The sequence below is a fragment of the Dromaius novaehollandiae genome, chromosome 3 (assembly GCF_036370855.1).
Source record: "Dromaius novaehollandiae isolate bDroNov1 chromosome 3, bDroNov1.hap1, whole genome shotgun sequence".
In the NCBI taxonomy this organism is placed as follows: Eukaryota; Metazoa; Chordata; class Aves; order Casuariiformes; family Dromaiidae; genus Dromaius; species Dromaius novaehollandiae.
Window position 1 is genome coordinate 95,522,961 of NC_088100.1, and position 17,772 is coordinate 95,540,732.

The following is a 17,772-nucleotide window of genomic DNA, read 5'->3' on the forward strand; positions in this document are numbered from 1 at the left end:
TTATTTTCTAAAATGTTTGGGGACAAATTAGTATACTGTGAAAAGCAGTTTTCTTTTCTGTTACACCATCTATGCAAACAGAAGGAAGCATGCTGTGCTTCCTGAATAAAGCGAGGCAGTATGAAATATCCTTTGAGGTTTTAGGAAGGATGGCTCATAAAGGGCTAATTCATTTTAGTCTGTAATACTTTTCTTTCAGTGACAGAGCTACTAACTGCTGATCTATTGTTTGTTTTGTTCACTCAAGCACATTTCCTACCCAAATATTTTTCACTCCTCCCACCTTCCTTTTCCTTCACACCACTGTCTTCCTTCTCTCATTTCTTCCTTCTTTGTTTTAGGAACATTACACTGTTACACTACTTGATTATGATCTTTGAGAAGAATTACCCAGATATCCTAGATATGCAGTCTGAGTTGCAGCATCTTCCAGAAGCAGCAAAAGTCAAGTAAGTGCAGTGCTATTCCTTGTTCCCAGAGCTGGAGTTCCCAGTGATTTCTGTTAACTTATTGGCTGTTTTTTAAATTGCTGTGTCCCAAACTCATGGCCAGCCCTTCAGCTGGGGCATCTGGAATACCTTTGCTGACATCCTTGACGTTATTCTGATGTACATCAGCAGAAAATTTTGGTCCAAAATCATTTAGGTAACTAAACTGACTGCTTTACTTAGATACATCCATATCTACTTTATTTCTGAATCAGATATTATAACTAGGCTGGTCATTATTTGCAACTCACTCACCATACTCTGTGGTTAGTCATCTAAGTTGTGTGCTGTTTTTTCTGGATAATTGAAGGTTTGTTTCTAAGCCAGGGTCAGTTAGGCACAGAAGCTATAGTAGGCCGTTTTCAAGAAGATCATTCAAACTTTTCCACAAATGAGTTGTGCACAGAAATTTGGAAAGCATCATACTTTCTGCACAGATTTCAGTGATAATTTTTTCCGTTTCCAAAAATGTGTGTGGAAAACAAATACACAAAAATCCCCCCAAATACTAGCATTTTTCTTTACAAACCACTGCTCAAAAATATCTTTGCATATTATTTGCCCAGACATTGTTCTTCATGCAGGGCACTACTCCAGCTAATGAAAGACAAGTAAAAAATAAATACAGGTTCATACCTAAAGGCATTTATTAAGGCTCTTGTGATGTTTTTTGAGATGTGAACTACTCCTCACCAAACACTTGGAGGAGGTGCCTGCTGGCTTACAAGTAAGTGCTAACTGGCTACCCTGAAGTGAAAAGTTTTATTTCATGCAAGTCCTAGAAAAAAGTCTTGTTTGTATATGACAAGGAGAAATCCAGTACAACACTTGAGTCTAGGGAAACATTCATTAGCATGCACAGTAGGGTTAAATGCTTAGTTATGATGTTAGCTTGCAAGGACTGCCATATGATAGAAATGCACATGGAAAAAAATCAATGTTTGGACTGTGAGGAAGACAAAATCACATGTAAATGTATTGCTAATGGGATTCAGTAGTTAACTAATGGTTCAAGAATCACATGTAGGGCTAATCTGAGACTATCACAATGTTTGTGCTGAAGCTGGGGTCCCTACTTATCAGTCAGCCAGTTATTGTAAGCTAGCCATGTGTCATGAACTCCTTGCTGGAGGGTTGGGCTCAGTTCCCAGGCCTGGTATCTTAGTACTTTCAGGTAGATGTTCTGAGGATAAGCCCCTGCTTCTTCTGAGGAAAATCCCAGTCTTTTCTGTGACCACAGGCAGACATAGTCTGCCTGATCTTACATCTCATACAAAAAGCAGCACAGAGTATTAACAGACCCTCTTCCCCTCATTTCTCATCATCTGGTATGGCTGGTGCCAGAGGCCGGATACCAGACGTGATGGGCCAATGGTCTGTTCTGCTACAGAGTTCCTGTATTCCTGTGTAACACTGCCCCTTTTGTTTTAACTCCTACATATCTGTCTCTCATGCAGCCTGGTAGAGCTGGAGAAGGAAGTTAACAATATAAAGACTGGATTGAAAGCTGTTGAAGCTGTAAGTATCTGAAGGTTTCCAAAGCTCCATACTAAAATATCTCGCTCAGAATCAGGGGCACTATATATTCTATGATAAGAGAAAGTGGGTTTTCCTTTTTCCTTTCCGTTCTGTTCTACAATGTATTAGTCAAGAAAAAACAAACACAAGCTTCTCATGGGGCGCTCCTGCTGATGATCTTAGCAGACTTCAGCCTAAGAAGAAGCATGTTTGATCTCAGCCTGGAGAGTTAAAGGACAGTCTGACAAATGGCACACACTGCAAAAAGAAATAAAATGCATTTTATTTCTTACTGAGGAATGGCTGGCTGCTGAACAAGTGTTTCACATGGCTCTTAGAGTAGTTGTAAGCAGATTATACACTATTATACACAACCCTAACCTATCCCAAGCACGCCTTGGAAAGATGAAGGAAAAGATGGACTAGCTAAAGGTGAGGCAGCTGAGCTGTCAAACAAAGCTGCAATGGCCTATGTTCCTGCTATTAATTAAAATGTTTTAAGCTGGGCTTGGGCTACCTGTGCTCAATCTGTGCTCAGTGCAGAGCCTTCCATCTAAATAGAGAACAGTAGAGATGGTTTATTGATGCAGTCTTGTGTATTTAATTCATAGGAGTTAAGACTGAGGTATTGGTCTAAATGTTCTCCAGAGACATAACTTTCTATGTCAGCCATGATTCCCCTACCTGGAAGCCTCCTTTAGTCATTACCACCAACTGTACAATGGACAACTACAAAATAGGCAAAATTCAGTGGGCAGCTTGCTTTAGAAAACAATGGCTAGAGCAAATGGTCTGTTTATTAGGGAAGGCCAAAGGAGAGAATAGAACTTCAGATGTAAAGCTTCTTTCAGGTATATGGCAGAGACAATCAGACAATACATGAGCTAACCTGAGTTACGTACATTCAGATAGTTCTGCCTTGCCTGGTGTAATTTTGTTTTGTTTTGTTTTTTTTTAGACAAACCAAAAAAAAAAAAAAAGACATGAACATGAGCTGCTTCAAATTCCTCAGTGAGAAGTCTCAAGGAAAATTGTCCCTTTTCATTTAAAGCCTGGGTGTTTTCTGAATTTTGCATGGGCTTCTATCTCAGCAGTGCTGTAGGTTGGTTAGAAGACCCATAGGAAGGATCCTGTTTTCTAAACTTCTTCTGTTGGCTTTAGTGTAATTGCTATGTAGTTCAGTAGATACGCTGTTGGTTTAGTTTCTGGGAAAAGATTCTGGGCTTTCTGAGGCAGGACACCACCGTGTGAGACTGTGTTCAGTGGCAGGAGCCAGGAACTTGGTTATGCTGTTGTCTTACGTGTGTGGCTTTGAAAAACTCAACCTGTTTACCTTCTCTCTGTGAAATGGTAACTATAAATCCTCCCACACAAGGGCTGATGTGAGGAACAGCAAAATAGTGTTTGCACAGCACTAGAGATAGTAAAGATTAAAGGCTAATGTTACTCTGTTGTTTTCGTCTCTTTATATCTCCCATCATCTGCACAGTTAAACATTCTCTGTCCTTAAGATCTGCAAGTACAGGAACAAAATCGTAAGTTCAGCTTTGTTGTGGCATATCTTGTCTATTGGATAAACTGAGGCAAGGATGGTGCTAAAGAAAGTCGAGAGAGAGGCCTTTGGAACTCAAGAGGATCGTTGCTGTGTTTAGATGTTCCTTGCCTTTTCAGCCAGGGTTTTATTTTTTTTTAGTATCCCTCTGTCTTCAGGGTGGAAGCTTTGTTTCACTTGTTTTTTTTCCGATCGTATCATTTTGATGCTAGTGGAGAGATCCGGACTGGTGACCCTGAATGTCTCAATGTGAGCAATACCAAGCGATGACAATCAATAACAGCAGCAGCTTTAATGCATGCCTTCCTCCCATATGACCCTGCCATAGTGCCTTGGCGTTAACCTAGAGAAGCATCCTGTATCCTAGCAGATGTTCTCTGCTGCCTTTGGTGTTCATTTGCACTAGGACTGCTGTCCAAGGGACTAGCTGGTGGGAATCATGGGGGGTGGTTTCTGTGAAATAATTGCCTGTCTTGCAAGGAACTAAAATAGGACCCTCCTGTCCTTCATATATAAAAGAAAGTGTGATGTCTTCATTTTCCTTTCACCTGGCCTGAGTTTGGTTTGGCTGTGAAGGTAGAGGAAAGGCTCTGTGTCCTATCTCTAGCCCCCAGGTCATCTGGCGGTCTCCAACAGTTCATCATCTATTTAGCCAGCGATCTTCCTGAGTGAAAAAAGACCTTCCAAGCCTTATTTCTTGATTGTTGGGGTAAGGGAGAAAGCAGCAATAGGAAGAGGTACTGATGCATGCATGGTGAGTGGTATTTGGGAATTAAAAGCACCTGTAAAAGGAAGGCTGACATGGAGCTTATGATTTGGAGAGGCCCAGTTTCGGTAGGGGCAGGCAATTCCCCCTTTTGAAATGCGAGTACCTACTTCTGTTTTGTTTTCTGTGGTTGGGTTGTTTGCCCTTTCGCCTTTGCAGCCAATTTTCCTTCTCTTTCCCATACGTGGCTTCCATGGGCAAGCTCTCCTGCCCATTCAGTCACCATCTTCCCTCCCCACTCTTCTCTCTGCCATGGTATTTATCAGCTGGGGCTGCCAATGCCTCCCAGTCTGCTTGCTCAGTTCGTGGTTTTCTGGCATGTAAAAAGCAGCACTATAGCAACAATAGAAGATCGTTGTCAGGTGGAAGGGGGAGGAGGGGAAGGTGTGATTCTTGATTTCAGGCCAGTGTGTTCTCACCACAGCCTTGGCTCCAGTGACTGAGAAGTTTCTTCAAGGCCCCTTAAGAATAGAAAGCTAAAAATAGTTTCACAGTCAGATGCTTTTAAAGGTACAGCTAACCCTTTGCTTTCCTGGACTTGCAGCTTCTTTTTAAAAACAAGACATATCCCTTTGTCAGAATGTGCATGCAGCTATCGTCTTTGTGTAGGATGCTCCCAAGACAGCTAAGTAGTTCTTGGTCTTTTCTGGATCAGAAAATAAACTCTGGCAGTGGAGCCCTCTCACAGAACAAGGGGACCATGACTGCCACTTGAGAAACCACTGCCATGGTCAAATCCTTTCATCTCTCTAGTAAACCAGTAGACCAGCCCACCGAGGACAGTGTTAGCTTCTGCTGTTATGCTTTCATGGCCAGCATAGACCATTTCAAGAAGATATAGGAGACTTATTCTCTGGCTTCTTTCTTGGACTGCTTAACAGTCATAGCAGTTACTTGTGTGGGATTTTTTTTAATTTGGAAGAATTATTCTTCAGAGAAGGACTGAATTTGAAATGGAAAAGCAGATAACCTAATCCTAATTTTGCTTTGAAGAACATTGCTCTCCTTTAACAGTCTCAAATGCTATAGCTTTTAACAGTGCAAGTAGGATGACAGAACTATTATACTCATCTGCTTTGGGGGTGAGGAGAGAGTAGAGCAACTTTCAGCTAAAATTAGCTTAAAAACAAGAATGAGAAGAGAGTGGCTAAAAAAATACCCATTATTCTCAGGAGCATGTGAAGTGACCTTTCCTGTACTTGAAAGGTCCAATTCAGGATTATAACATGGAGACAATTTACTGCAAAGCAGTGTGACTGAGTAGTGCTCCCAAGACAATATATGGTGATGTATTAGGAAAACCAGGGAAAAGGAGGATGTAACGTAAAGCAGGGGGAAGCAACACTTCTTTAATTTGTACGTTTCTTCAGCCACCTCCTCATTGCTTTTCCTGCCACTTTTCTGCCTTGTGCTCTTTCCTTGTAATGATTACATCCTCTTTCCAATGCACGTCAGACTAGAAGATATATCAAGTCTGATTTTTGGATTGCTGATAGCCAAAGTCGTTCTTTGCATATCAGCAGTATGGAGCACAACCCAAGGAGTTTCTCAGCACAGATGATTATAAACCTACCCATTTGACTCTGTGACCTGGTATTTTGATGACCAGTAACAAAGAGCACCAAACATGCTTGTAACTGGAGTTGCAGCCAGCAGAGATGCAGAAGAACAAAAACACACACAAATATTTTTTTCCAAAGGGAACACAGGGTCAAATTGTAACTTGACCCACTGCTGCTGTTTCACACTGGTTTTCCTACAGAGAAAGCATGGCTTTATCGTTCCCGCTGATTACGCAGCTGAGGATAAAGATGAGTCCCAGATTACCATTTTGTTGTCCCCATGAGACTGTCAACAGCACACAAGCCAAGCATAGGCATGGGAGACAGCCTGTCTTACTACAACTTCATCATTTTGAAAAGCTCAATAGTTTTGTCTGTGCCACAAGCATAGTGAAGAGAGTAGAAGAAGGAATAGCATAGGTAATTCTGGCTTTGAAGTGAAAGACTTGAGCCAGAAAGAAAGAATCTTGCAATTAGTTTTTCGTTAAGTAGTGAGCTTGGTTTCTTATGGTTTTATGTTCTCTTTTTTTTTTTTTTTTTTTTTTTTTTGGTCCCATAAATCTTTATCACAATAGTCCCAGTTTCTAATTCCGTGACTTGAAATAACACCAAAGCAAATGCTTATTGACTAGCAGGGCAAATGCTGTATAATAGCTGACTTCTTTCTGCCAGTTCTTCATTAGAGGAAAAATTTTGACATCTTTTTGTTGCTCAGCTAGTGCTTTTCAGTGAACTTGTGGGAATTTAATTATCTCTGAGTTTTCAGCTTCTGTCAGACTGAAGCTGGTAAAGGACCTAAAAAGCTACTAGATGACGAGGAGGTGGAAAGACAGACAGAGTGTAAGATCACACAAGGCTTGTTTGTTAAAAATAGGACCAAAATGACTCTTGTCTAGTCATACAGTTCGTCATCTTCTCCAAGAGGGGACCATGCAAAAATTTTTCCCAGCTTTCCTGAACCTTCTTGCAAAGAATCTAAATGCATTGAGGAGATCCAGAGCTAGGACCTGAAAAGATTATACACATATGTACACACTTCCCCAAGAATACAGCCCTTAGAGCCACAAGGGGAAGAGAAGATGGAGGGAAACTCACTATTAAAAATTCCAAATTAAATTGCTACACAGTCTGAGTTGTCTATTCTTTGCCATTCTGCATAGAAAGAGAACTGCTGCATTTCACATACCTGATGCTTGGATTCTAAAGTTGCTTTAGAAATTAAATGTATTGATAACTTTCTTGGAAGTGGTTGTTATTCTAGGATCTGAGAGCTGTAACTAACACCTTCCTCCATCCCATCTTAGGCCTCCATCTCATGCTGCAAAGGCAGAGAACCTTTGGCTTAGTGAGAAACAGTTTTTTTCTGAATTATAATTCTGGAGGAGTGCATGAGGAGTGGGAGCAGAGCACTCTCTGTACGGAATTAAATAGATGGGCTTCCCCATTTCCTTTCTTTCTCAGTGAGGAATCCTTGGTACTTGCCACTCTATGTTTCTTATTTCTCTTTCAGGAACTGGATTATCAGAAGAGACGCATGCGGGAATCAGGAGACAGATTTGTTCCTGTCATGAGTGATTTCATCACTGTGGCAAGTTTCAGCTTCTCAGAGTTAGAAGACCTTCTGAACGAGGCTAGAGACAAGGTATGGATGCCTTTTGAAGTGTCTGGGGTTTCACTGACCAAATCAAAAGCATGAATCAAAATAGAAAGAGCAATTTCAGATGCTGGGACCATAGTGAAAACTATAGTAGACACTGAAAGTGTTTTAAGCTGAAGTTTCTGACTTTTCCTTATCTGGTCTATTTATGAACTTAGCAGTTTAGACCATGTCTTAAGGTAAAAGAAGGTTCAGTGCTCTTGCCCACTTCTGGCTAATCTTCCTTAACAGTGTCAGTGTATGAGATAGAACTGTGACAGTGATTTCTGAGCGAGGCTACCACACTGTGCTGTAGTATTGCAGGAACTGCCTTTTAAACAAGTTCTCAAAAAGATTTCCCATGGTTATTAGCGATAGTGACCTGATACCTTTTACCTTTTTCTGTTGATTTAATCCCACCCTGTGTATTCAGCTTGGGGACATTTGTGCTTCATTGTTCTCTTTAAAAATGAACCTTTGGATAGTTTGGTGACCTTGAATACCTGATCTTTTCCTGTTACTCTTGTCTGTTACTGCTTGTATTTCATTGCATGGGTGGATCCCAAACATGCATGGTTTGTCAGATGTTGTAGGATCCTTCTCACACAGCAAGCACCACATGTGTGTTACTTTTCAAGTGCTGTGATTATTTTGCATCTTTTGTACAAGTCTGGTAAGGGAGGTGCAGACAGCTAAGGAGGTGCTTGTTCTTTGCTGATGATTTGGAAACTGGCATTAATCCCTCTGTCTCTCAACTGGATGAAGAAGAATTTATATGAAAAGATCATAAGCATATGAAAATGTTTACAGGAGAACAAGTTCTAAAGTAAACGATATGTAATGGCAAATCTACCCTTGTTGGCTGGCATGTTGAAAATAGTTGGCTTTAAGAAGCAAATGGGTTATTTCTTTTGGATTGGATTGTTTCCACTGCTGGTGTCAGTCCCTGCAGGGAGACATAAGCAGTGTTAAGGGACCTGTTGTTTTATTAATGAAACCTCTGCCCTTGGGTTGGTAGGCCGTAGATTTTGAAGGATAGGCAAAATACTGCCTGAGGATCTGGATAGTAAGACTCCTCACTCATTTAGTGACTCTGGTGTAACATCATTCCTTGGCTTGATAGCATCTTCTTGATGGGGAGATAATGTTGGTAACATTGAATTGCTACCCCAAACACCAAGAGCTCAGCTAGAGCTAGCTACCTTGGCAAATGCCAGCGGGGCAGTAATTTTTACTGCACTTGGAAGATAAAGCAGCGCAGTCCAACACTCATTAATGTTCCAAGGGAACTTTGTGGAGAATAATGTGCCTGTTTTTTCTTCATTGTTGACATGTTGCTTGAGAATATTCAAACCACTTCCAAAATAATAATGTGTGCACCATATTGGCTTTATAATCATAAGAACAATATTTTACATTCTGTGCCTCCACTTCTAAGGCTATCTGAATTTACTGAGAAAAGCTGTTTTCTATGGTTTGGGAGCCTCTGTTTTATGACTGGGTAATTTTTTCAACTTAATCATAGTTAGGTTTGTGTTTCTGGAAGAGGATTCACTGTGTCTTTGGCTTAGACTCCCCTGTTTTGTTTTGATGTTACAGATAGTGGTGGACCTTTCTTTTGGCACACTAGGACTAAATCTCAATGTGGTTTATTTACAAGGTCAGTCATGGGTTAAAATGAGAAAATGATACATGTCCAGCACAGAATTGCAACTTTCCTTGACCAGGCAAAGGCAGGAATAATGCAGATCTTTTGCTTTAAGAATAACCAGAGAATCTCCCTACAGACAGACCAATACGTCTGGAAGTTGTTGCACGCTTTTTTAGACATTAGCCAACATAAAGCAGTTGACAAAAAGAGATGTTTTATTTTAATGACTATAACATGCTTAGGAAACGTTTCTCTACCTTCTCCTCACACACCCCTACTATGTTTGAACACATGCCTTTCCATCTTCTCTTCAACCTATGGCTTTGGTTCTTCCACTGGCAATGAGCTGCTTTTGGACTCCTAAAAGGGAACTGCCTGTCCTTACCAATGCTGAGCTATTTCTTATGTTTGCCTTATATTATTTTTCCCCTCTCTTCTTCCTCTTTTTCTTTAAAAAAAAAAAAAAGAAAGAAAGAAAAAAAAAGAAAAAGAAAGAAAGAAAGAAAAGAAAAAGAAAGAAAAAGAAAAATGGAATTTTTTAGCAAACCAAATGTGCTTCTCAAAGCCCATAACATCTTCCATTCTCAGTGCGCTCTCTGTGTTTGTTGAATCACAAGCTTTTTATTTTTATTTTTTTTAATACCATGGAAACCTGCTACAACTGGGCAGTTAAGGGAAGAGAGGGACACAGACATCTGATTATCGTGTTCTTTTTTGGTTTCTCAAAGCAAACCAACAAAAAAAAAAAAAAAAAAAGGAAGGTAGTGGGAGAGGGAGAGCTTTTACACATATCCTAATGAGCCCAGGAATAATTGGTCTGGTTTGCAGCTTTATTAATAATAATGAAGCTCTAGTTTTAACAGCTGGAGTTGAATATCTTTCTAAAAATAAATGTGGCTAATTGATTGTTATGAGTTAGTCAGAGCCATGTTTCCACAGCTGGGATTTAAAACAATACAAATTATCTTTTCAAACCTGGGAATTTTTTTTTTTTTTAAGTATCTTTAGTGCTGGAAAAAAGTCACTTCAGTATTTAAATTATGGAAACAATCCATTATCAAAGTGCAGTACTGACCCTCTCTGTAGCGGATATATTTTACAATTCTGTTCAGCATTTACTGCCAGGTAGACCACTCAATCAGCACAGTAGTGACCACTGCCAACCCACCAGTAAAAGCTTTTCTCCTGTCATTTATGCGTATGGAAAACAAATATCCTCTTCAGTCTTGGAAGGCTCCTCCTTGGAGACATGGCCATGGAGAAATCACGAACCTCCTGTGCATGGTACCAATCAATGTCCTGAGACCCACTGGGCCAAAATGGGGGCAGAGGCAATTCCTGTGAGTTTATTGGTGATGTTGTTATTTAAAGCTGGGACCTTTAATTTCACATGAAACCTAATGGGGAGCCACTCTAGGCTGATAAAGCAGATATAAAGCACAGAGTTCCTGCACCTTAACCCGGGCTTCAACTTATCACATCTAGTAGGAATGGAAGGGATTTGAGTTTTTGGCTTTTCTGCTTAAACAGGACTGTGGGTGGCCATGGGGAGGAAATGATATTTTAAATTTAAAAGGCGAGATTATTGGATGCAAGCATCCGTGTTTGCAGAGAAAACCTTGCAACTATACTTATCTTCATGCAATAAACAGATGCTTGTTTAAGAACTGATTGAAAACTTAGACTGACTCTTTAAATGGGAACCCTAGCACAGCTGGTTCCTGTTCCTGTTCTGGGTTTCTCACTTTCAATACAATTTTATGAAGGAATACATAGGGTAGGTCGAGGGCAACATTTTCTGCCATTTCCGGAAGACAGTGAATTTCTTCCCTGGAATTCTTCACCAGCTTTTACATGTTTGAACAGAGGAAAAATAGACTTTTTCACAACAAAAACAGAATAGGGTTGAATTTTGTTTGTGAAAAGCCTTCCCCTGGGTTTCTGTGGAGAAACAATGAAGATGCGCAGGCCAAGGCAAAGTGTCCTCCTGCGGTGTGAATTTTATCTTCCCACTCGAATAAGGTGACATTTACCCCATAGGAAGCTTTACAATATACTTAAATGTTGACAAGTATGAACTTACATCACTATACTGCTGTATAACTGCTCTGCTTTGTGTGTGTTTGGTTTATAACAAAGCCATTTGTAAAACATTTTGGATCCTCCTGAAAGAACAGCATCTGCTTAGTCAGGTATTGACATTGCCATAATTATTGGTGTTCACATTGTTGCTCCATGACACCAAAGGTGGATTAGATTTGAAAATCGAACTTAAGCCTCCATATAGAGAGACATGTGGTAGCACAAGAGAGGTGGACAATTTGAGCAAGACTAATGAGGAGGGTAGGAAAGGTGTTAGTCATCCCCAGTCTTTCCCTTGACAGCTCCTCTCGGGCAGAGAATTTATATTTATCATGGGGACGGGAGATTAAAATCTGTGCATGCACTCAGTAAGCTTAGCATACACAATAACCGTGGTTTGAGGAACAGCAAGGCAGTGAAGGCCAAAATGTGTTTTAAGAAAATAGTCATTGATGGTAGAATGCTATGAAGCATGCAGAAATACTGTAGTCCAAGTGCCAGTTAGTGGCTGTGCATTTCAAGCATTCATTTTGGGAGATTGGTATGTTCTGTCAGCCACTGGGGCTAATGTAGAAGGAACAGATCAGGAAGTCAAGATGGGGTGCATTCCAGTGGCATGACCAGACACTGCAGTCTGCCACCACAAGCAGCCACTCATTATATAAATTACAAAGTTACTGTACACTGACTTAGAAGTGCAGATGCTTCAGGGCAGGTTGATATCTAACATATCAGAAATATTCATAGTACCTGTAATCTGGTTTTGGCTGCCAGAGTCACTGTTGAGTTCATGGGAGAATCCTTTAAGAGCAATTGGTTGCAAGGAGATCTGGACCGTGCCCTGCCAGAAATCAGTAGGGCTCGTTCCATTAACTGATTTAAATCTGTCCTATGAAGAAAACAGGCATTTATTTGAACTGCCTTAGTACAGGATTGGAGTCTTTGTAACAGCAATCTTAGGATTACTTATCTGGGGAAGACTGTTCATGTTGCATGGCCACATGTTGTAATTCATTTTTTCATTGGCCCCTCCCTCAGTAGCAGGCAGCACAGACGGCCAGGAATTTTTATCGGGGCTGTTTTTCCTCCTGCTCGTACGGCCCTGTCCCTGATGTCTCTAGAGCTCTTCTGCCACTGTTTAACATTTCATTGGCAAGCACAGCAGAGAGTGTGTGCACTGCTGTCCCGCTTTCCCTCTCCTCGGTGAAATGGCTTTTCAAAATAAACAACTGTCTGAACGATTTGCTTTGGCAAGAGGATGAATTCAGTGGAAAGTTTGGCAGAGGAAGGAAAGCTGGCACTGAGTTCATGGACCTGTTATATCTTGGAGCTTGGGGGCCCTTATGGTGTGGAAATGAATTTTTTAATGAAAAAAAGAGATACCATCCTGTATTACAGTGGAAAAACAGCTGAAATGCAGTTTTACATTTTGCTTTGCTCATGTCATCTGTCCCCAAATGACTTAAGGAATAGGCAAGCTTCAGCTCTTGTTCCATGACATTACAGCATGTCACACAATTCTTGAAAACTTTGTGCTTGTATGAAGGTTTAGCTATGGATTTCACAACAGTGCACAAAAGCAGCTATTGTTGGACAAGGAATCTGCACTGGGAGTAGTTAAGTGATTTGTACAGGTCACACAAAACCAATGGCAGAGACTGGAGGAGAGTGTTGGGGTTCAGGTCTTCTGGGTCTGTGCCATGCTGCTCTGCCTCTTGTGTGCCGAGTGAGGTAGGCAGCGTGGTTAGCTCCAGGGAAACTGCCTCCAGCAGCACACCATCCTTTGTCTCAGCACCAGTACTTTGAAAAAGCACATATAAAAAAAGAGAAGAAGTAGTAAAAACAAAGGGGTCTGTTGGAGTTTAAATTGTGAAAGGATAACATGGCTCTCTTTACAATAGTGCATTGAATTGATATAGTGCCCTACAGACGTGAACGACTGAATTCTTGCCATTTTCTCTATCAGATAAGTGGAGTAACGTTTTCTGTTCTTTAACAAATGGAGAAAGTGAGGCTCAGGGAACATGAGTTCCCAAGCCACACCATGGGCAGAGTTAGCAGCTGAAGTTGGATCTCCTGACTTGCCTTCCTCTGCTCGGTCAGCTTTTTCTGGAGGGGGAAGACAAAGAACTAAAATGCTTTCTTCAGTGAACTGAAGATTTTTCTTTTGTAGTTATTTTGGTACTTTTAGCTCTCTTATAGCTTTTAGATTTTCCTTTGCATCTTCCAGTGCTTTACAGTGAATGAGTGTGATCTGGTAAGCCATGTACAGGGCACCAAAGTCGACTGTTCTCAGGATGGATCCTCCTTGCTGCTGCGCAGAGTCCACAACACATTTTACTCATGAGCGCCTCCGGAAGGCTCTCAGGATGCTGGGCCTTTCCAGCACAGCAATGCTGTCACTCCTCTTAGTGGAAGTGGGGACGCAATGGCAAAAGCACTTCTGCCTGTGTGAAAAGAATAGCTGTTGCTGGTAGCTGGGTGATAAGTGATGTGCAGCATATGTGCAGACATCCGCTGATAAAGTTTTTTGGGGACTTCTGAAGTCTCATGTATGTAGGCTCCAAGAGGCAAAGACCCCTGCCACTTCCACCTCCAACCCTTCCCCCCCCCCCCAAAAAAAAAGACTTGGAAACACCTGTGGGCATTTATGGGCTCAAACCATCTCAGTTCCTGTGTGCACCATCTCACTCACCTTTGCTCTGCACAGAATGGTGGGGGCTTGAGGAACCCCAGGAACAGAAGCTGTTTGTCACAAGGTGATGAACACAACAACTGTCTCCTTGGAGTGCCTCTGACCTTCAGGTTTCACAGGAGCTAGACAAGCCTTCCTTCTAGCTGGTGCCTCATCATGGCTCTTAATTTATGCCTTATTTTCAATTCCCAGCAAAACACACAAACAAGTTAGGTGGGAAGAGATTCCAGGTAGTGCATCCTCTATGAGCAATAATGAGCTTTAGGGGCTCTGTGTGGTCAGGGGTGGCAATGCCTGTACACTACAGAAGTCTTCTTTCTCTGTCACTCTCCTTCCCTGACCAACTGGCACACTGGAACAGGCAAGCCAAGAGAAAATAGCACATGGAGATACATTATCACCCTATGTGGTATTGACAGCCTGTATTCTCACTGTTGAAGGCTAGTTCCAGTCGGTGTGAATTACTGGGAGGCTGCTGCAGTTTCCTAATATTTAAGCATACTGTATGCATGCATACCTATACAGATTTAAAGAGAGAGAGAATGAGGGAGAGTGTGTGTGTGTGTGTCTCTCTGTCTGTCTGTCTGTCTTCAGAAGTTTCAGAGAAAAGTAGTTAACACAGAGAAGTCATCTATTGCTGTTTTCATACTCTGAACTCCCTCCATGATTTGTCGCTGCTGTAGTGCTTCCTTCAACTCCTGCCATGTTTGGTAGCTCAAAGCAACTTGCACTTCTTCCAGCACTTTCTTTTTCCAGATACTTTGGGTTTCTTTGTTTGTTTCTGGCTGAGAACACAGCCTTTTTAGAGAAAAAAGAAGTTATTGCTTCAAACCGCTTTGTGGGCCTGGCAAGGAAAGCAGAGGAGGGGAGATGCTGAATCTCTCAGACTGTGCCAGAAGGAAGCTGCTTTTCTTGGAGATTTCTTCCCCCTGCAGTTTAGTGGGAGACATTGTTTATGCTTTACCTGGTACAGGGCCAAAGGGGTTTATAAGACCTGCTTCCAAGCTCATTTTCTCCTTGGGAGCTGAGCCTGAATTGTTCTCAGTATGATTTCCATTCTGCAAGAGCACCTACCCAAGGAAAGGGAAGCTGGGCTGTGTTAGTATGAGTTGAGTACACACAATTTGAAGGCAATCCATACCTTGGGTTTGTTTTAGTGAACACGGATGTTTTTAGGGATGTTCTGCTTGTCAGTGGTGGTGCGTTAAATTGCTGGCAGAGAGTGCTAGGGCAGTTGTGCATCAGAGCACCAATGCCATCAGGAGTGTATTGCCAGTGCTCCCTGTTGTGATAGAGGTGTGTGAGTGAAGGCGGTTGGACAGGTTGTTGGATGTATACAGTTATACAGGAGTTACAGACGTGCATATATGGCACTGAAAAACTACATATGCATGCATTTGAGTGCATTTCAGTGAGTACAGACGGATGTTTGTGAGTGTGTGAGAGCAAAGGAGAGAGTACAAGTACTGCAGGACTGATGTCCAAGAGCCAGGGTTTGCTGTGATTTCACCATATCCAGATCAGGACTGCCCTGTGACTGAAGTCCTGCCAGTTGGCTGCCTCCACATGCATCCTGCAGCCTCAATATTTGCCTTTTAAAATAAAAGCCATTTGTGATGTATTCTCTCTCTTTTAAGTCTGCCCGGGAGCCCTGGCTGCTTTCCTTGCCCCTCTCTCATGCCATGTCTGTCCATAGTTTCCTCTCTCTCAGGCAACACCCTGACTCAAGACTCCAGAAAGATGAGTGACAAAAGGCTCCTGAGAGGACAGGCTGTAACATTATTTCAAAAGCTCTCTAACTCCAGTCATTCTAGCAGTGGATTTGAGGAGAGAAGGAAGGAGGAAGGTGGAAGGGGAAATAAGCTAAAATTACCTGTTTAGTAGTTTTTTCCCAGCTAGGTCACTGGATATACTGTCTACCCTGCCCCTGCTGTCCCACAGTTGCAGCTGAGGTGTGGTCAGACAGTTGTCCTCTGAAATCACTCCATCATCCTCAGGCACTGGACAAGTATTTTTCTGGCATCAGTAGATACTAGTGTTTTCCAGCAGTGTGTTGCCCAAAGGATACCCATGAGAGCAGATTATTTAGGGAGAGAGGCACCTGCCTTAAGGGAGAGGTGCTTGGGTTGCCAGGGAGGAGTTTTTACTCACCACATGAATACTCACAGGGGTTTAAATTACATGTGTGGTTGCTTGTAGGCTTTTCTTGCTGCCTTACTAGACTGCCTGTCTAATTCTTGCTGTTATGTTTTCTACCCTCTTGACAGTATGCCAAGGCATTGAAGCATTTTGGAGAGAATGAGGGCAAGATGCAGCCAGATGAATTTTTTGGTATCTTCGACACTTTCTTACAGTCATTTGCAGAGGCCAAGCAAGACCTGGAGAACATGAGGAAGAAAAAGGAAGAGGAGGAGCGCAGGGCACGCATGGAGGCCATGGTGAGAAACCACGCACAGGAAGGGCTTTCATTTCATCACCTTTGTGTGTCTCAAGAGAGAAAGATTGAGAGACCCAGTTCCAGTGCTCATGTCCTATCCTGTCCATTTCATACCCTTCTCCCTGCTGCCTCCCTTGGTCCTACTACTCACAATGATGTTTTCCTGTCAGTTGTCTTGTTGTCAGTTGCGCTCAAGGGCATGCTGTTTGGCTCCCAAATTACCTCCTTTGGGTCTAGGTACCCAACTCTGGCCTTGCCTTTTCTGTCCTGGCACTTTGCAAGGTGGTGCTACCTGTGCCCAGGGCCAGACTATCCTCCTTTCAGGCTGCAGGCTCTGCACAAAAGCTCTTGGAGCCAGATTTCAGTGCTGCCGGCTGATCAGCTTTCACTGAGACTCCATCATCATCTGCTCTGTGCCTGTCATCCGACAGCATATGGTGACACACTGAATGCCCTGGTGCCTGCTTCAAACTACACTAGCAATATTTCTCTCTGGCTGGCCTTAATGCCTTGATTACTGAGGCTGCTTTTGTCCTTGACGTGGTGAGAGAGCTTGTGTGCATCATTGATTTTGCTGCTGGGAGACTGATGTGTGTATCCCCAGGGATTCGTGTGAACCAGCCTCCCCCTCTAACCTCAGACTTTCCTGAGGCCTGAGAACAGCTCAGCATTCCTCTGCATCCTTCCACTCTGCCAGCACTTTAACCCCAGCAGCCATCACAGCCCCGGGCTATGCTTAAGAGAACTGCTGCTTTAAATGTTTGTTGTTCTGAAAGCACCCTGTTCTGTTCTGTTCAGAAGAGGAGACGGGTAGAACTCTAGGATGTAGCAGGGTTCTTGGAACTGTTGGACAAACAGATAAAATGCCAGGACTTAGGCTCAAGTTTCTTATCAGCTAGCCTAGAAAGTGCAGGAGCCCACTGTTAAAGCACTGAAATGATTTGGCAAACCTGATGCATCAGGACAGGGGTTGTAGTTTGCTTATTGAAAGAGTCTGCTTGCAGCTTGGGGCTAAAGCACAGAATGAGCAACCTGTCTTTCAAAAGCTTTATCTGTGCCTTCATGTCTCCACTAGTTGTGGAGCTGACCAGTGTGGGAGATAACCAAGCTCCCTGGTGCTACTTTAGCGAGACCAAGGGCTTCACATTGACAGATGGACCTTTTTGATGATTTGTAAAATCAGTGGTTCTGTTCCCTGCCCAGGCTGAGCACTTGCTGTCCATGTGACACTAACTGTGCATTTGGACTATTTCATTACTCCTTCTGTTTATACCCAGTTTCTTTTTCCGGATTCAAGGCAATGTTCCTTCCTGTTCCCATCACTGCAAGATGCTGCATTCATCCAAACTGCAAGATGCTGCCCCCATCCAAACATGAGCTGTTGG

General features: G+C 42.4%; 1 protein-coding gene across 5 annotated transcripts in view; it reads left to right on the plus strand.

The window, feature by feature from the left end:
- The window catches only part of DAAM2 (dishevelled associated activator of morphogenesis 2), a 210,268-nt gene that overhangs the window by 185,472 nt on the left and 7,024 nt on the right, over positions 1 to 17,772 (plus strand). For all 5 annotated transcript variants that reach the window (XM_026121182.2, XM_064509538.1, XM_064509539.1 and 2 more), the window contains 4 exons: positions 342 to 449; positions 1,946 to 2,006; positions 7,397 to 7,528; positions 16,218 to 16,388. In XM_026121182.2, coding sequence (XP_025976967.2) covers positions 342 to 449; positions 1,946 to 2,006; positions 7,397 to 7,528; positions 16,218 to 16,388 — 472 coding nt within the window. The remainder of the gene's footprint in view (positions 1 to 341; positions 450 to 1,945; positions 2,007 to 7,396; positions 7,529 to 16,217; positions 16,389 to 17,772) is intronic.